Source organism: Sceloporus occidentalis, unplaced genomic scaffold, assembly GCF_023333645.1.
Source record: "Sceloporus occidentalis isolate IW3139 unplaced genomic scaffold, rSceOcc1.0.p SCAF_32, whole genome shotgun sequence".
Classification (NCBI taxonomy): domain Eukaryota; kingdom Metazoa; phylum Chordata; class Lepidosauria; order Squamata; family Phrynosomatidae; genus Sceloporus; species Sceloporus occidentalis.
In genome coordinates this window covers 1194077-1209010 of record NW_028317012.1, presented here as the reverse complement: position 1 = coordinate 1209010, position 14934 = coordinate 1194077, and the positions used below count along the sequence as shown (strand labels likewise).

The window sequence follows — 14934 nt, the reverse complement described above, 5'->3', positions numbered from 1 at the left end:
GTGAAGAGGTATATATAGATAGAGAGGTAGATAGATTATCAGCGATCGGTCTGCAAGCGTTTCGTTATATGGTCTCCATGGAGGTGCTATGCGGGCAGCTTTACGACGTGCTGGGATGCGGCGACCTTTGCCCTTTGAGATTGCGAGCCCCTGCAACGCGCGCTGCCATTGGCTTTCCGGCTCGCTCGCTCTGTTATTGGCTGGGCGCACGCATAAACGTCCATGTCCTTCACACGGCTCCGTTCGGGTAACTCCCCTTTTGGGTGGAGCTCAGCTGGGCCGGCAGAGCATGCGCAGTCAGCGCGAAGGAGGGAGGAACCGCCTTTACTTTGGCCGGTGTGACAGGGATGAGGGCGGGCATGGGACCGCTACACACGATCGGCCTTTAACTTACGGTGCCAGGAGTGCTGTCGCGAGACTTGGAAGCTGCGGGAGTAACCGCTTTCTAATCGTTTTTAATCTATCGGAGGGGTGAACACGGACGGCCGAGAAAAGGTGGCGGGTCACCTAGCGAATGAGAGTGGGTGAGGGAAGATAAGGGGAAGAGGGGTGTGGGAGGTCTAGCAGGGATATTTAATTGGGAGGTAGAGCTTAAGGGAGGGCCTTCACGTTAGATAACGCGCTAACCTGGTGTCGTTGAGCTTGATTATTGCAAGGGCAGCGGGTAAGAGTCGGCAGGGAACAGCCAAGGGCTTTGCTAACGTGCTCACCGCCTCAGAAGAAGGGCTAAATCCGTTTGAAGTCTTCTGTGTTATGCAGGCCAGGCATAGGGGTTATTAGACGTTCAGAGTGGGGTAACTGCCACTGGGTTAGGGTTGGGGGCAATTAGTATAATAAAACCAGTGAGTATTAGCTGCACGGTGGGCAGCCCCGGGGGAGGGGGGGTTAGCACAGGGAGCCCAGGCTCCGTTTGATGGATCCAAGGATCGCCTGGTTTCAGCCAGAGCAGCTCGGCCCCTCTAACAGCCTGTGGATGCAGATCTGGCAGACCGCACAAGGCAACCAAAACAGCCCGGCCTCCCCCGCGCACAGCGGATCTTCCAATAGCTCTTTGGGGTGTGAGGCCACCATGTACCGGGACGGTGCATCAGCTCAGGCCTCCTTCATCAACACCGCTCAGTCGCTGGCACAACAGGGGGACTTCCTACCCTTGGAGACCACCAACAACAACAATAACCAGTTGCTGAGCCAAAGCCCAGGGAGGTGGCGGAAGGGACACGATCACATCAACCGGAATAAGAGGAAACGGGACAAGGCCAGCACGTTTGGACTCAATTACAGCCTCCTGCAAGGTCCAGGTGGCAACAATGTAGCCGGGGGCTTGTACAGCGGGACCCCGTGGAAGACCAGGAACTACAGCGACGAGGTCGTTGGGTGAGTAGCATCGCGAGCGGACCTCATCAGGGTCACGTTTGGTGGGCTTAAGTAATATTAACCATTTTGTGTTCTTGTCCACGTTATGCAATCCTTATCGAACGCCTACGGTGTCTTCCATGTGTCGGTTGCTTTTCAGGTAGGACAGGTGCACAAGCTATGGTTTCGAGGAACTCGTTGGAACCGTTTTTCTCCCAATAAAGTAACTTTCGCTTCATCAAACAGCTGTGACCTGACCTTCTGTCAACGTCAGATCAGATTCATCACGGCAACAACGCAAAATGTCTACAAAATGTTACATTCAGAGACAACCTACATATATGTTACTGTAGCGAATATAGATATATTATATGTTAATGTAGAGAGTTGGTCTTTTAAGTGCTTGGAAAGCCAGCTTTTCAAGAATGTGTAAAGCGCTGACAGATTTACTTAGCACTTTACAGTATAAGGAGGTAACGGTTACACAGTAAGAACCATAGGGCAGGTACATTTTTTTTCCCAGATGTATTCATACCTCTTGTACCCCGTAAATATATATGTGTGTGTGTGTGTGTGTATGTATGTATGTATATATATATATATATATATATATAGACCCTGCTTAAGATATATAAAAGCCTATGATATTTATGGTGGGGGAAGCATTTTATATTTGCACATTTTAGTCCTGCCTGTTGAACTTCCTGTCTCTGGAGAGAGATGTACAACTGCAAATGTGCCCCCCCCCCCACGCATTATTTACACAGATGGTTTTCATCTTAGGCACGTCATGGAGACGTCGGGGAAAAGTGAGAGCGTATGGCCCGTTGTAATGTAACTATGGCTGCTGTGAACGTTGATATATAGTAAGCGGACGCGCCGGGGGTCTGGAAATGGCAGCACGTTGCCCGTGTGTATTCTATTGTAACAGCGCGCAGTCTCATCGCAGGCGGCAGAACGTTGGCTTTCATCATAGACATATGTGTCGCTGCTTGAGACACGGAACGTTATCAGTACCGGCCGCTCACGTTTTAGGAGTCACAACTAGGAGTTAACGGGCCTGAAAATATTGCTGCGTGAAAAGATCAGGTGGAGCGTCCCCTGAAGGTAGTGGGCCGCTCTATATGAGAAATGAATATTTTATATAGCTTATACATATGGTAACGGGTATTAAAATAATGATTACTTTTTTTTATACACTATGAAATCCCATAAAACTGGGAGAAATAACTGTTACGAACTTCCTCATATGCTCGTAAGTAACTTGCGCATGAAGGCCGCTGACAGGCTGTATCACTGGACTCTAAGCCAAGCCTATCCTTATTCTTTCAGCTATTAAGTTGTATGCGTGCGTATATCATGGAAGCTATCCGTCTTTACTTTCTTTTCCCCTGGATCTGCATGGTTATTCCTCCCCGTTGGCATGTCAGAAAGCACAATTGTTGTCTTAGTAGAACAGAGCCTATGGTGAAGTTGCTTGTTGTGGTATATTTGGGCGCCTTGGGCTTTAGGGAGCAAATTAAGAGGCATTTGTGCTTCGGTCTCGTAGTTTTTGGAAGCACAGGACGCTGACTTTGTGTAGAAATCTATAAAGTAGGTTTTGAATGACGAGGCTTGAGATGCTTTAAACAAATTGACCAATCTTTTTTTTTTGCGAATAAGAGTTGAGACACTTGAACTCCGCCATACTGGTTTCTTTTTGCTATCGTCCTGCAGTTATAAGAAATAGTATAACTGTGTGGCAAAAAGTCACACACAAAATAGTCACTTTCTAATAGGTTTCTATATATCGCATATATCAAGTACTCGCCTGCCCAGGATCCTCTCCTTTGACCTGTTGGCCTCTTGTAGGTTGGAAAGCGGCACTCAATGGTGATCATTTTAAATGTTGACCCTTGTTATGAAAGAAATTGGCCATAAACGGCGCCAAATGCCTTTAAGCAAGCCACATATTGTAGCAAAATGCGCCTACTTCTAGTCCGCCCGGGCCACTTCATGGCGCCTGGATTTCCGCAGTGCTGCCACCATCAATCTGTCGCGTTGTGACCCTTCTGGATGCCTCATGGCTCTCGCCTCACAGCCCCCCCCCGGCAGGGAAGGAAAGGGTGCCGGATTCACAATGGCAGAAGATGGTCAACGGCATAGCTGATTTCCACGAGCTGGAGAGGGGAGAGTAGAGTCGGTGTGTGCTTGTGTACGAGCATGGTGCTAATGTGTATGGCATTAGCATGAGTGTTTATTAGTGTATGGTGTTAGCATGTGTGTACGTGAGCGTAGAATGTCAACATGTTAGCGTTTGTTGGCATGGATGGGGTAAAAAAAAAGCTGGCTCCTAGATCCAAACCAAATTTGGATACCCAATGGAAGTTTTTCTGCTTCCATAAGTGGGAATTCCTCTTTAACTAGCGCGTCGCGTGGCACGTATGTGTTGCTCGCTGGCATCGGTGCTTACGATAGACTGACTCACCCTCCATCATACTCTGCAGCATCAGGAACGCCGGGGGCCGCCGTCTGTCACTCGCCGTTCTTATTACTTGGCAAATATTTAATTCAGCTGTAAGAGGTCTACATCCGCCGGGACAATTTCTGATCAGAAGTCTGTATATTAAAGGGGAGCTCCGTCACTATATACAGATTAATGCTTATGTTAGCTGCGAGGTCCTTTTAAATTTGCACGCTGTCCCACTTGTATATAAGAAGATTCTCAGGCATTACTTTCCCTTTAAGTAATTACGCGACAGTACTTTTCAACCTCCACAACAACATAGTGGCAAAGATTTTTCCTTTATCCAGCCAAACGTCAACTTGAGTGAAGCCTAGAAATCCACACGTAACCGCAGTGTGGTGATTAAAAGCTCTTTATATGGAAAGGTATTTGCTCCATAGACTGGCAATTCTGTGATTTCGCTGCCTACAAAGCATCTATTTTATAAGCAAGAGAAGAAAAAGTTTCCTAGCAGTTTATCCTGATGGATTAAAGCCTTGACGGGCTTCAGCCTCTGAATGAGACATCTGGGCTCGTGACCTCTGCCATTGGAGAGAGAGAGAGAGACATCGTTTACAGTATATTTAATTTGTCTAGTTTAAGACTCCTAAATCACTATTTTTTATTTTTTTATTTTGTCCTGCATCTATGGCTGTTGGATTGCAGTCCTCACTGAAGTTCAATGCAGTGTGATGCGGCTTATTGTAGCGTGTGCACATGTTTGGGCACACGGCATTCTGTAGTGTCAGCTGAACAGACAAGGTTACAATAGACAGATGGATAACTGGCTTGTATGTTTCATGCCTGCCCCCCCATCCCTATTGATCTAGATGAGGCCGTAACACATACAGTATTTTTTAATGTCCGGGGCATCCCTGTATTATAATCAAAGGGACCGTGAAGCAGTCCTATGCAATGCATATAGCTGTGTCTCCCTTAAATGTTCATATGTCCTCCTTGTAAATCTTAGATGGCTTCTGCAGACCCCCCTCCATATCTTTGTGCCCCCCAAATACTAGGCTGTGTTCAGTTGAACGCATCTGCTGTTAATTTTTATTTTTGGCGTTAATTCAGTGGTGCAAAAGATGGGACCACAGACAGAGGGGTCTCCTAAAGGTATCTACAGAGTACTTTGACATGCGTTGCTTTATGGGCGCTCATGTCCCTTTAAACACAATGTCATTGTACTAGGGTACTGTTTGATCATAAGTGTTTGCTTTAGGAAGAGTTTAGCCGTTTGTTTAAATATTTGGTAACTTGATTGTTCCAAAAAGCCTCTAACATGCTAAATAGCAGAACGGTATAATCTGGGTGACTCTTCTCGATGGTCTAGGCCATATGTCAAGGATTGTTTCGTACGTAAATATCTTCTGGAATTTGCTCTCGGCCTCGAACCTACAGGTCCTCTGGGCTACCGGAGAACAATCATTTTGAGAAGTTGTGATTACTGGCGACGTTGTAGCTGAGATGGCAAAGAAACAAATCTGCAAGAACAATGGCATGAAAATGACGAATGTGACTGCACCTTATTCTATTATGTCTTGGGATGAAGGCTAATATGCTGACGTTGGGCCAAGACGCGGTCTTTGAGCTGTGGGCTTCTCCCTTAAATTAGCTTTTATTAAATGTGTGGTCAGTGACTTGCCTCCAAAAGCAGCTTTAAGGTAAAACTCCATAGCGTGACCACTTACCGTGTCTACATCATGGATGTTGCTAGGTATTGGCTTCCGCCCCCCCAACAAAACCTTTATTAAGATCATGAGACACTTTGCGTCCTGCTACCGAATCGGTGCATTATTGAGGTTAATATGCATGAAGAAGAGACCTAAATAGTCTCGAAAGTTGCAATCTGTTATACGTCAGTTAGCCGGTAAAGCCAATCTTTACCATACTTGCTTTCTATGGGTAACGCGGTACAACTTTAATGGGATTGTGTGATGTTTCCAACCCATCCCGCTCCCTTGTACAGAATGTTAGGTTAGCAATTTGTCTTTGCTTTGGGAAAGCGGTTCAATTAAAGTTCCAGTTCAGTCTTCTTTCAGGCTAGATCACCATGAATGAATCTAGCTGTCTGGCATGGGGTTGGATTTATAGACGCGGATGCTGCTTTCCTTCCATGTCTTCACACCACCCCTTGGGCTCCTGCCAAAACAAAGTTCAGCAAGAAGGTGCATGCCATTCGAAGACGCGTGTGTTCTGATTTTACTCACGACGTCTCTAGTCTTACATTCCTAAATTGGTTTGTAAAATGTGTGCCGGTAGTATGTGTTGATATCTTAAACCTCAAAGGTGTATTTCTTTCTGTTGCGTCTCCTGATCCCTAGGTAGACACAACTTCGGTCTGCTCGATGGTGGACCGCGGATCAGTGGATATGTAACTTATTGAGAGCTTGGAGGTCTACCAACTGGGCGAGAAGTTTCATCGCGTAACTTAATATGTGATGTGTCGGTAGTTCTCAAACGGTGGAAAGAAGCTCAATCTAAAAGCCAAATATATTTATGGGCATTTCTTTAAAAGGCAGGGAATAGCGCATGAATGAAAATTTTAGAAAATATTTCAATAGGGTTCTGGCGCCCCTAGTCAACTTACTAGGGCAAAAGTAGCAGAAAGCAGACCTTGTCACCCAAGTTGTCTCAACTTAAATCTTCCCTCCACACAAGAGGTAGGTCTCGAGTGCCCCCATTAAGGTCTATTATAATAAATCCCCCTACAGCAGAGCTTGGCCAGCGGAAGAAGGCTGTCTTTGGTACCTATGGAAACCTTACTACAGTTATATATTTGGTGGCTGCCTATTTATATACTCTTCCTGCTTGTAGCTTCTCATGTCCTACAAATCCAGGCTGCTTTTTGAGGCGGGTCTTGTAAATATTTGTAAATCTCTCTAGTGCTGCCCTCTCAAAGTCCACAGGCGTGGAAAAAAAAAATAGCTTTCGATTCCTGCAAAAAGGAAACTGCTGTGATTCTTCAAACGGCACGCGTGACTCACGCCGTCGGTATTTGGGTGACTCGCTAGTGTACGTTCCACGCGTTAGGACGAGCAGGATCCCCCGCAGCGTCTGGACGGAGCAGAGAGCGCTTTCTCCCCGGCAAAGCTTGCAATCAGATTTCATTTATACATGTGGATATCTATAAGCGTGTGTGTATGCATGAGAGAAAATGCTCTCTCCCACCTATCCACCTGCTGCGATTCTTTGGACCAGGTCAGCCGTTCTGCTGAAGGATCCGTTTTAAAAATAGTCTGCTGCACGCTTGGGAATTCCTCTGCGTGGAACAGCTGTCGGCTCCGTTATGTCACCGCAAGTTTATTGGGTTATTTTTACCCTTTGTAGAGCCCGCTTGTGGCAAGAGGGTACGGTAGTAAATACATAGTCAACCATGGTCCAGATCGTATTGTTCTATGTAAATAGCATTGAGCGCGGAGTAGTAGTGTAAAGGTGATCATAGGTATGTCTGTTTATTATTGCGGTCATAATGCATTAGCTGAACATCCGTGGCAGTCCACGTGAGGTGTGTACGCCTCGTACCCCAAAAACTGCGTGTCTGAATATCTTAATGAAACCGCGTGATCCTCCCACCTCAAAGATTACTTTGTGTGTTCTGTCTTTTTAGCCTTCATGAAGAGATCATCGATTTTTACAAGTACATGTCCCCTCGGCCGGAAGAAGAGAAGATGCGGATGGAGGTTGTGAATCGAATCGAAAGTGTCATCAAGGAGCTGTGGCCTAATGCAGATGTAGGTATCGTCTGGGCGCGTCCCCGGGTAACGTGTGTATTGCTTGCAGTAACGTCATAACTTTCATACATCATCCATGGTGTGTCGGCTTCAAGTTGGGTATCTCTCTGTTTGTGGGGGTTATTTCTAAGGGGTCATATCGGTTCATCATAGCAAGCCGGGAGCATTTATTTCAGGGTAGAAGCTCCAATGTGTAAAGTAAAGGTCGGATGACTTCCATTTTATTTGGCCTTTAATGCAACAACCCAAACTGCTTGTCTGTCTCTGGAAGACTTTGTATTTTGGCTTTCCAAAAAGGTAACCCCTGAGCTTAAAGGGTGAGCTGGGGTGAATTGGCTTTACTGCCACTACTTGGATGCCTGGTTGGCACTCGGTGGAAGAATCTTATCTGTATATTGATTGCAAGCAACAAATAAACTTTCCAGTGCACAAAACTTTATCCGCTAAACGGCGTGAAAATAGGTACGAGCGCCCTTGGATTACTCTAACAGCTTTCTTGATTTATTTGTAGGTGCAAATATTTGGAAGCTTCAAAACAGGACTTTATCTTCCTACTAGGTAAGGATTTAATGGATCTCCTCTGTATTACTGTACTTTTGGGATGACATTGTGCCCCCCCCCCCCCAGCTGAGTTACTGCTTGTATCGGTGAGTGACACTCGGGTGAAGAACCAACCTCTTCATCACGAGGCATGTTGGGCCAAATTAAATGTGGAGGTTAGCATACTCCTCAAATCAGACTGGTTTTAATTAAGGGTGTAATGCGGTAGCATGTGTTGAAAGTTGCCTAGATAGCATCAATAAGCAAGAAGGTGTGTGTATATGTATACATAGAGGTGTGTGTGTGTGTGTGTGTGTGTGTGTGTGTATACACACACACTTTATTTATTGGTATGAACTTTGTTCAGAGCTGTCAGTCCAGTCCCTCGTTTTCCTACTTGCTCTATGCTCCTTTACCTTGTAAGGAAAAAACGAAAATAGTTCTATTATCAAAGCAGTTTTATTCTCCATGTTATGGATTTCCTATATATATTTTTTTTTTTTTTTTGTAGTGATATCGACCTTGTGGTTTTTGGGAAGTGGGAAAATTTACCCCTTTGGACTCTGGAAGAAGCGCTTCGGAAGCACAAAGTAGCGGATGAGAACACAGTTAAAGTTCTTGACAAAGCCACCGTGAGTTTAATTATTGTGTGTTTATTGAGCGCTTCTGGATATTTAGATTTATTTAGTAAAATCTTGCTCTTGATCAGTTGCTATTAGAAATGTGCAGTGTTGGGAACCACACTGTTTTTCATAAAATCCAAATTCTGGTTTCCAAACTTCATTAAGAACTTACAAAGCAAAGCCCGGAATCCACATTAATGCCATTGCAGAGATTAAGTACCTGAGCATATAGGTTCTCGCGTTGGATTCAGTTATTAACAGCTGTTCATCCAAATAAGTCCTATCGTTTCATGTACGGGCATGCAGATGTGCTCCCTGCCCTTGGGGCACAAACAGCCTCCAGGTGCCACCAGTGAGAGCTTCTCTGGCACGTATCTGTCGCATGCTCTCTCGCAATGCTGAACAGAAAAGAGAGCTGGTATATTATATCAATGGTTTACGCAGAGCAGTCACCAGAGGGCTCAAGGTACATGCATACATCCCGCAGGCTGAGCTCTCGGCACTATTGTGTGCCGCTATCTACTATCACGGGGTGCATTTTCCTTTAGACCAGGGTCCTTTTCTCTTCCTGCACCAGCATGTCTTAATGTGGGGAAATTAATGAGATTAGATAGGATTAACCCCGTTTCGGGCGGTAATAGCGCTACGCAATCTGAAGTAAAAAAAAAAAAAATGTAACCTAAAAATGTCTTTTGCTTTAGGTGCCGATCATTAAGCTGACGGATTCCTTCACCGAAGTTAAAGTAGACATCAGTTTTAATGTGCAGAATGGAGTTAAAGCAGCTCAGCTCATCAGGGATTTTATCAAGGTTGGTAATCTCCAATCCAATTTCTTTATCACGCAGTATAGTCCGTGGATTATGGCGTTTTATGTTTTCACATTATGTGTTTATCATCATGAATCATTTTGAGAGATGTCGCTGCCATCGTTTATATCATGGAACTAAAGCAATCCGTTTGGCTTCTTGTTCGTGGAGGCTGTCGGTTCCGATTGTGAAGTGGTAAAATAGTAAGGGGGCTTTGCCTTATCCGAATCTGCGCCTGTAGAATACTCCTACTAAAACGTTTGTTCTTGCCTTTGTTGCAGAAATATCCGGTCCTTCCTTACTTGGTACTGGTTTTAAAGCAGTTCTTGTTACAGAGAGATCTCAATGAAGTGTTTACTGGTGGAATAGGTTCTTACAGTCTCTTTTTAATGGCTGTCAGCTTCCTACAGGTGAGACGAGCTTTCCTTGCGGCTATTTCAAATAATTTAGGGTGGGCTGGTTGCTTTGGTTGCTTTTATGGCAATAACCCGTTTGCCTTGCTCTTCTGCAGTTGCACCCACGAGAGGATGCCTGTAGTCCTGATGCCAACTACGGAGTCTTGCTCATAGAGTTCTTTGAGTTGTACGGAAGGCATTTTAACTATCTGAAAACTGGCATACGAATAAAAGACGGGGGATCTTACGTAGCCAAGGATGAAGTTCAGAAGAGCATGTTGGATGGTTACAGGCCGTCCATGCTGTACATCGAAGATCCTCTGCAGCCTGGTATGTTGCGTGAAGAAAGTTATTCATTTTCTGTTATTTGTTCTATTTATTTGGCTTTTTTTTATTGCAAAACCACATGATTTGTTTTGCTTTCAAACCAAAATAATTCATACGACAAGGATATCCTCACTAGTGAGTTTTTTTTCTTTCTTCTCACCGTCCGCATTACATCAACCAGCTAATCGGTGAGCTTCGTTTCCAGGAAAATCTTGCTTGGCCCTGTATAATGCATAGTTAAATTTCAAGTCTCCTCGCTCGTAGTTCTCATGCATTATACAGGACCAGCTTAGCCCATCTTGCAGGATACACTTGCCAGCCGTGGCCCTTCATAATGTATAGTGACGGTGACAATTCTTCTGCAAGCTCCCTTTTCAGTTAATAAACCTGTCTTAATATTGTTTCACCGTCCACCGCGGCTTTTTCTAGTTCTGATGCAGGTGTCAATAGTACAAATCGTATAGTTTAATCGCATTATGCATGGAGTCTGGAACTAAATGGCTTTTCCGTTTTGTCTTTCAGGCAATGATGTGGGCCGGAGCTCGTATGGAGCCATGCAAGTGAAGCAGGCCTTTGACTACGCTTATGTTGTTTTAAGCCATGCTGTTTCACCCATTGCCAAGTACTATCCCAACAACGAGTCCGAAAGGTAAGCAAACTCTTTTCGCTTTGATAAGGAGCCTTTAACATATTAATGGCCCGATAGCTGTCCCGTACATTGCGATTGCCGCTGCCGTGGCACTTGAGCACATGGCTTTAATGGGTCCCTATGTTCTGCACATTTCACAAAATCCACTTGCTCTTTTATTTGATATGTGTGTTCAGTGGAAATGGTAATAAGTTATTGCCAGTCCTATGGTAAGCTGCCTGCGAACGCAGCATTTTCCTGTGTCCATATTACAGTAACTGCTTGTCTGGGTGCCGGTAACTGCGTGCTCAGCGTGCATAACTAATGCTTTCTAAGGGTTTGCAGAATTGCAGGTTGTGTGATCAGTATAGTAATACCGGGCGGTACTGTGCTCCGTGTTTACTTTTGCTGGTAAAATATAGAATTCTGTGAACTCCGACAATGCAGTATCCTAAAGAGAGCTGACATTCTATATAGAAAGATTATGAAACTAAAAAAGGTGAATTTAGTGAGTTATTTTTAGTATTGGGCTTATTTTGAAATAGTAACTCATTGGGTCTTCGCAGTACGGTGCTCGCGGCTGTGATTTCTTAATTTTACTCTTAGTTGTGAACGGCTGCTTCCCATCTTGTAACCATTGTCTGTTCAGATGGTGACGGTAATGAATGCTTCATTTTGTTTCTTACAGCATCTTGGGACGGATTATTCGAGTGACGCAGGAAGTGGTCGCTTACAGAGACTGGATATCCAAACAGTGGGGACAACACAATCGGTCTGAGCCAGCATATAACGGTAAGAATCCTCTTACACACTAAACGTTTGTGAAAACCACTTGTTGGCTTCCCTGGTTATGGAAGCCGATATACGTTGCCAAGTCTACTCGTGGGTTTGATGCCAGTTATCTTAGAAAGCAGTGCGGACATATGCAGTTTTCTTATTTGATGGCAAGCAAATGCATGCCTGGGGGGCGCTAGAAACCCTAGGCTTCACCATGCTCTGCGAAGTGCCCCATCTGCTCAGCGACACCTTATTTCCTAGCGCTGTAAGTGGTACAGTTTTTGTTCTAAGTCTTGTTTTTAGAAGTCCCTTTTATTGCTGGACCCCACCATTCCTCCTTGACCACTAGGAGGTGTAAGACCTACACCTGCTTGTAAAGAACTATTCAAACCTCTAAACAGATCCAAAGCTTCTGTTAAGATTCCTATATTAGCATTCTCTAAAGGCTGATTCTCACAGGCAGTCTGGAAAGGGAGACGGTAGCACTCAAAGATTGATTTCTGTTCTATTAAAGCTTGGTCTTTGGTGGATTTGTAGAGTTTGATTTGCTTATTCTCTCCTGCCAGGAAACGAAGTGACGTTTATCGTGGATGTTCACCACCATTTGGACAAGTGTAACAATAATGTGTCCCAACAGAGCGCTTCTGTAGGACAAGCCAAAAATAAGAGCTCCGAAACCCTCAGCAAACACTCCAATTCATCTGGTCCGCTCTCCTCCTGCTCCTCCACCCTTTCCAGCTCCAGTGACGCGGTGAGTCCACTTCCATCCAGCTATTAAGAAATGCTATAGATCCTTTTTGATTACGTTGGCATCACTTTCTCTACTACCACTTCAATTACCATAAGTTTTATATTGTTTGCACCTTAAGATCAGCTGTAATCCGCAATGCCTTTTAATTATCGTTTTGAGTAACTGTGACTTTATATTTGTACGATAATTAAAAGGCATGTCACGGTAGGTTTTTGTATGTGTATTGTGTGCCTGCCGCTGTGCAGCCAGCGGTGACCGCTTATCTTGCATGGAACGTGTCTCCCCGTAGAAGAAAGTCATTAAACGTCTGTGCATTCAGGACTCAGACGGAACTCCGGTCAAGACCCCGAAGCAGCCGAGCTTCAGGCAAACCAGCGATAGCCGAACGTGTTCTCAGGAGCCCTGCGTCAACTCGTCGCAGCCCGGCGGCAAACTGCAAGTCGGCCAGAGCATCAGTTCTTCAAACAGTGGCAACAAAGCCCAGGTAAGGAGACTTTGCTCTTCTGGAAACAAAACCATCTCACCAGGGCTGCTTTTTAACTGCAGGCTTCCCTAGGCACAAAGCTTCTTTGTTCTAATAAAAAGAAAAAAAGCATTGTGCAGGGATCCATGCGTAAGATCTTTTTTTTTTTTTATACTATTGAAGACTGTGGGATGGCCTGCTCGTAAGTTCTTTCTCACCTACATACTGCCCCCCCCACCTGCCTGGCCCCCGTTTTCAGTGACGTAATCGCATGATTAGTGTTCAGTGAAAACAAATGACCCTCATTGCGTGCCATAGATTGGCACTATCAGTCTATTTAGCCAAATAGTGCTTGTCTGTAGGTGAGTGGTCTGCATGTGCCCATCTACCACGCAACAGCCATATTTGTGAAGTATCTTTATTCTGTGAGTGCTGGTTGGTAAATAGGCTGTAAAATAGTTATCCTTTAATAAATGCTATCATTTTTTTTTTAGAAGGTGACAATTACAAAGCTACAAATATTCACGAGGTAGAGCAAGATATTAGAAAGGAGACACTACATACATACCCTTTCGTTAAAGCCAATTTACAGCAATCAGAAGTGAAGTCTCCATATGCCACACGCTAAAAAATGTGAACCCTAGCTTTTGGTAAATGTTATGTTAAAATAGAAGTAATGTGATATAAGTGCTTTGAAGTGATTACAACACTTGGGGGTTTCAGGGCACAAAAAAGGGAAAAAAAAACCTGACATATATGTCTAAGACCTTCTCATCAATGGCACACTATTTGAGATATTTGTAGGACAGAATGTTGAAATGTTTTAATAAAAAAAAAAAACTCAGTCAGCACTGTTTTTGTAATTTGACTTTGTAGTTTGACACCAGCATATGGAGAGGTTGTTTCATGCATTTTGAGATTTGTAAATGTCTGCTTAATTTTTAATATAGGTAAAGTAGGCAACCCACATAACCGTATCTGTACGCACGTTTACCAGTGAATTGTGTGCCGAGGTCATAAAGGGTGGTCTTCTACATTAATATCGCCGTCAATGTGTGTTTCTGTTCTTCCCTGCAGTACGGTACCCCCAGATTATTCCGTTCCTCCTCCGCCAGCAAAAACTTTCAGAGTCAGCCCAACACGAGTCAAGGCGCGTCTGTCCCGAGCAGGCATCCGCAGGCTGGCAAAGCACAACACCAGCACTACCACAGCAAGAAACGGAAGCACAAGCGGGAGACGGACTTGTGCCGATAGCTGATCCGGGACTCGCTGGGACTCTCCCTGCGTTGCGTTTTGCAACCGAACACTTCCAGAGCCAAAAGCAGGGTTTTAACTCTCCCAAAAGCATCGGAACTTGCTGGTTTTTTTTCTTTTCATTTTCCCAGCTGGCCATGGAATGGATCATGAAGATTTGCAACCACAAGAAAAAAAAAAAATTTACAAAAAAATCTAAATAAATAAAAAAAAAAAGCTGCTCATTTTGATTAAAAACAAAAAAACAAAAAAAACATATATAGGAAAGTTAAATATTTGCACTTCTTGACCAGCTTCCGGAAGCTGATGTGTTGAACTTTCAATCAAAAACAGAAAAAAAAAAAATTGAAAAAAAATTGAAAGGTGGTGCAATTTGCAGAAAATCGCCAAGATTTCATGGAAACTTTTCTGCATTTTTTTTTTGTGTTTTTTTTTTTTTAATGTTTCAATATTCTATTTTATTGTGCATTCAACGAAAGATGAAACTGCACTTTTCTAACAGTGCATTTGCTTTTTACATCTACAAACGGTAAAAAAAAAAAATTGTAATTGGACTTTGGAGTTTGTGTATTAACCCCTTCCTTGTTAAAGCAATTAGTTGTAGGCCCTAATGGAAGAGTTTGCCACGTCCTATACGAGCTGTTGCAATAGAAACCTACTTTTTTATGACAAATTTGTCATTTAATGTGACGAATATTAAAGATCTAACAGCTTGCGTTAACATGCATTTATGGACGGTACATGAATGTGTACACGTGTGAAATACCACGGCTGCACATGTGTTTAAAAACATTCACG

General features: G+C 44.0%; 1 protein-coding gene across 1 annotated transcript; it reads left to right on the top strand.

Annotated features, from left to right (window-relative positions):
• The first annotated feature begins 1240 nt into the window (after positions 1–1240).
• LOC149298446 (terminal nucleotidyltransferase 4B-like) lies at positions 1241–14136 on the top strand. Its single transcript, XM_089487433.1, has 12 exons — positions 1241–1374; positions 7449–7572; positions 8084–8130; positions 8624–8744; positions 9437–9544; positions 9823–9951; positions 10053–10266; positions 10786–10912; positions 11580–11683; positions 12235–12419; positions 12739–12903; positions 13960–14136. The coding sequence occupies exons 2-12, from the start codon at positions 7483–7485 to the stop codon at positions 14134–14136; spliced, it is 1467 nt and encodes a 488-aa protein (XP_089343559.1). The 5' UTR covers positions 1241–1374; positions 7449–7482.
• Positions 14137–14934: the final 798 nt, after the last annotated feature.

Bases quoted from the DNA above. Each gene is read 5' to 3' on its own strand.
- LOC149298446 (XM_089487433.1), top strand. From the start codon at position 7,483: ATGTCCCCTCGGCCGGAAGAAGAGAAGATGCGGATGGAGGTTGTGAAT. The intron at 7,573-8,083 runs GTAGGTATCGTC...ATTTATTTGTAG, and splicing joins AGCTGTGGCCTAATGCAGAT to GTGCAAATATTTGGAAGCTT. The intron at 12,904-13,959 runs GTAAGGAGACTT...TCTTCCCTGCAG, and splicing joins ACAGTGGCAACAAAGCCCAG to TACGGTACCCCCAGATTATT.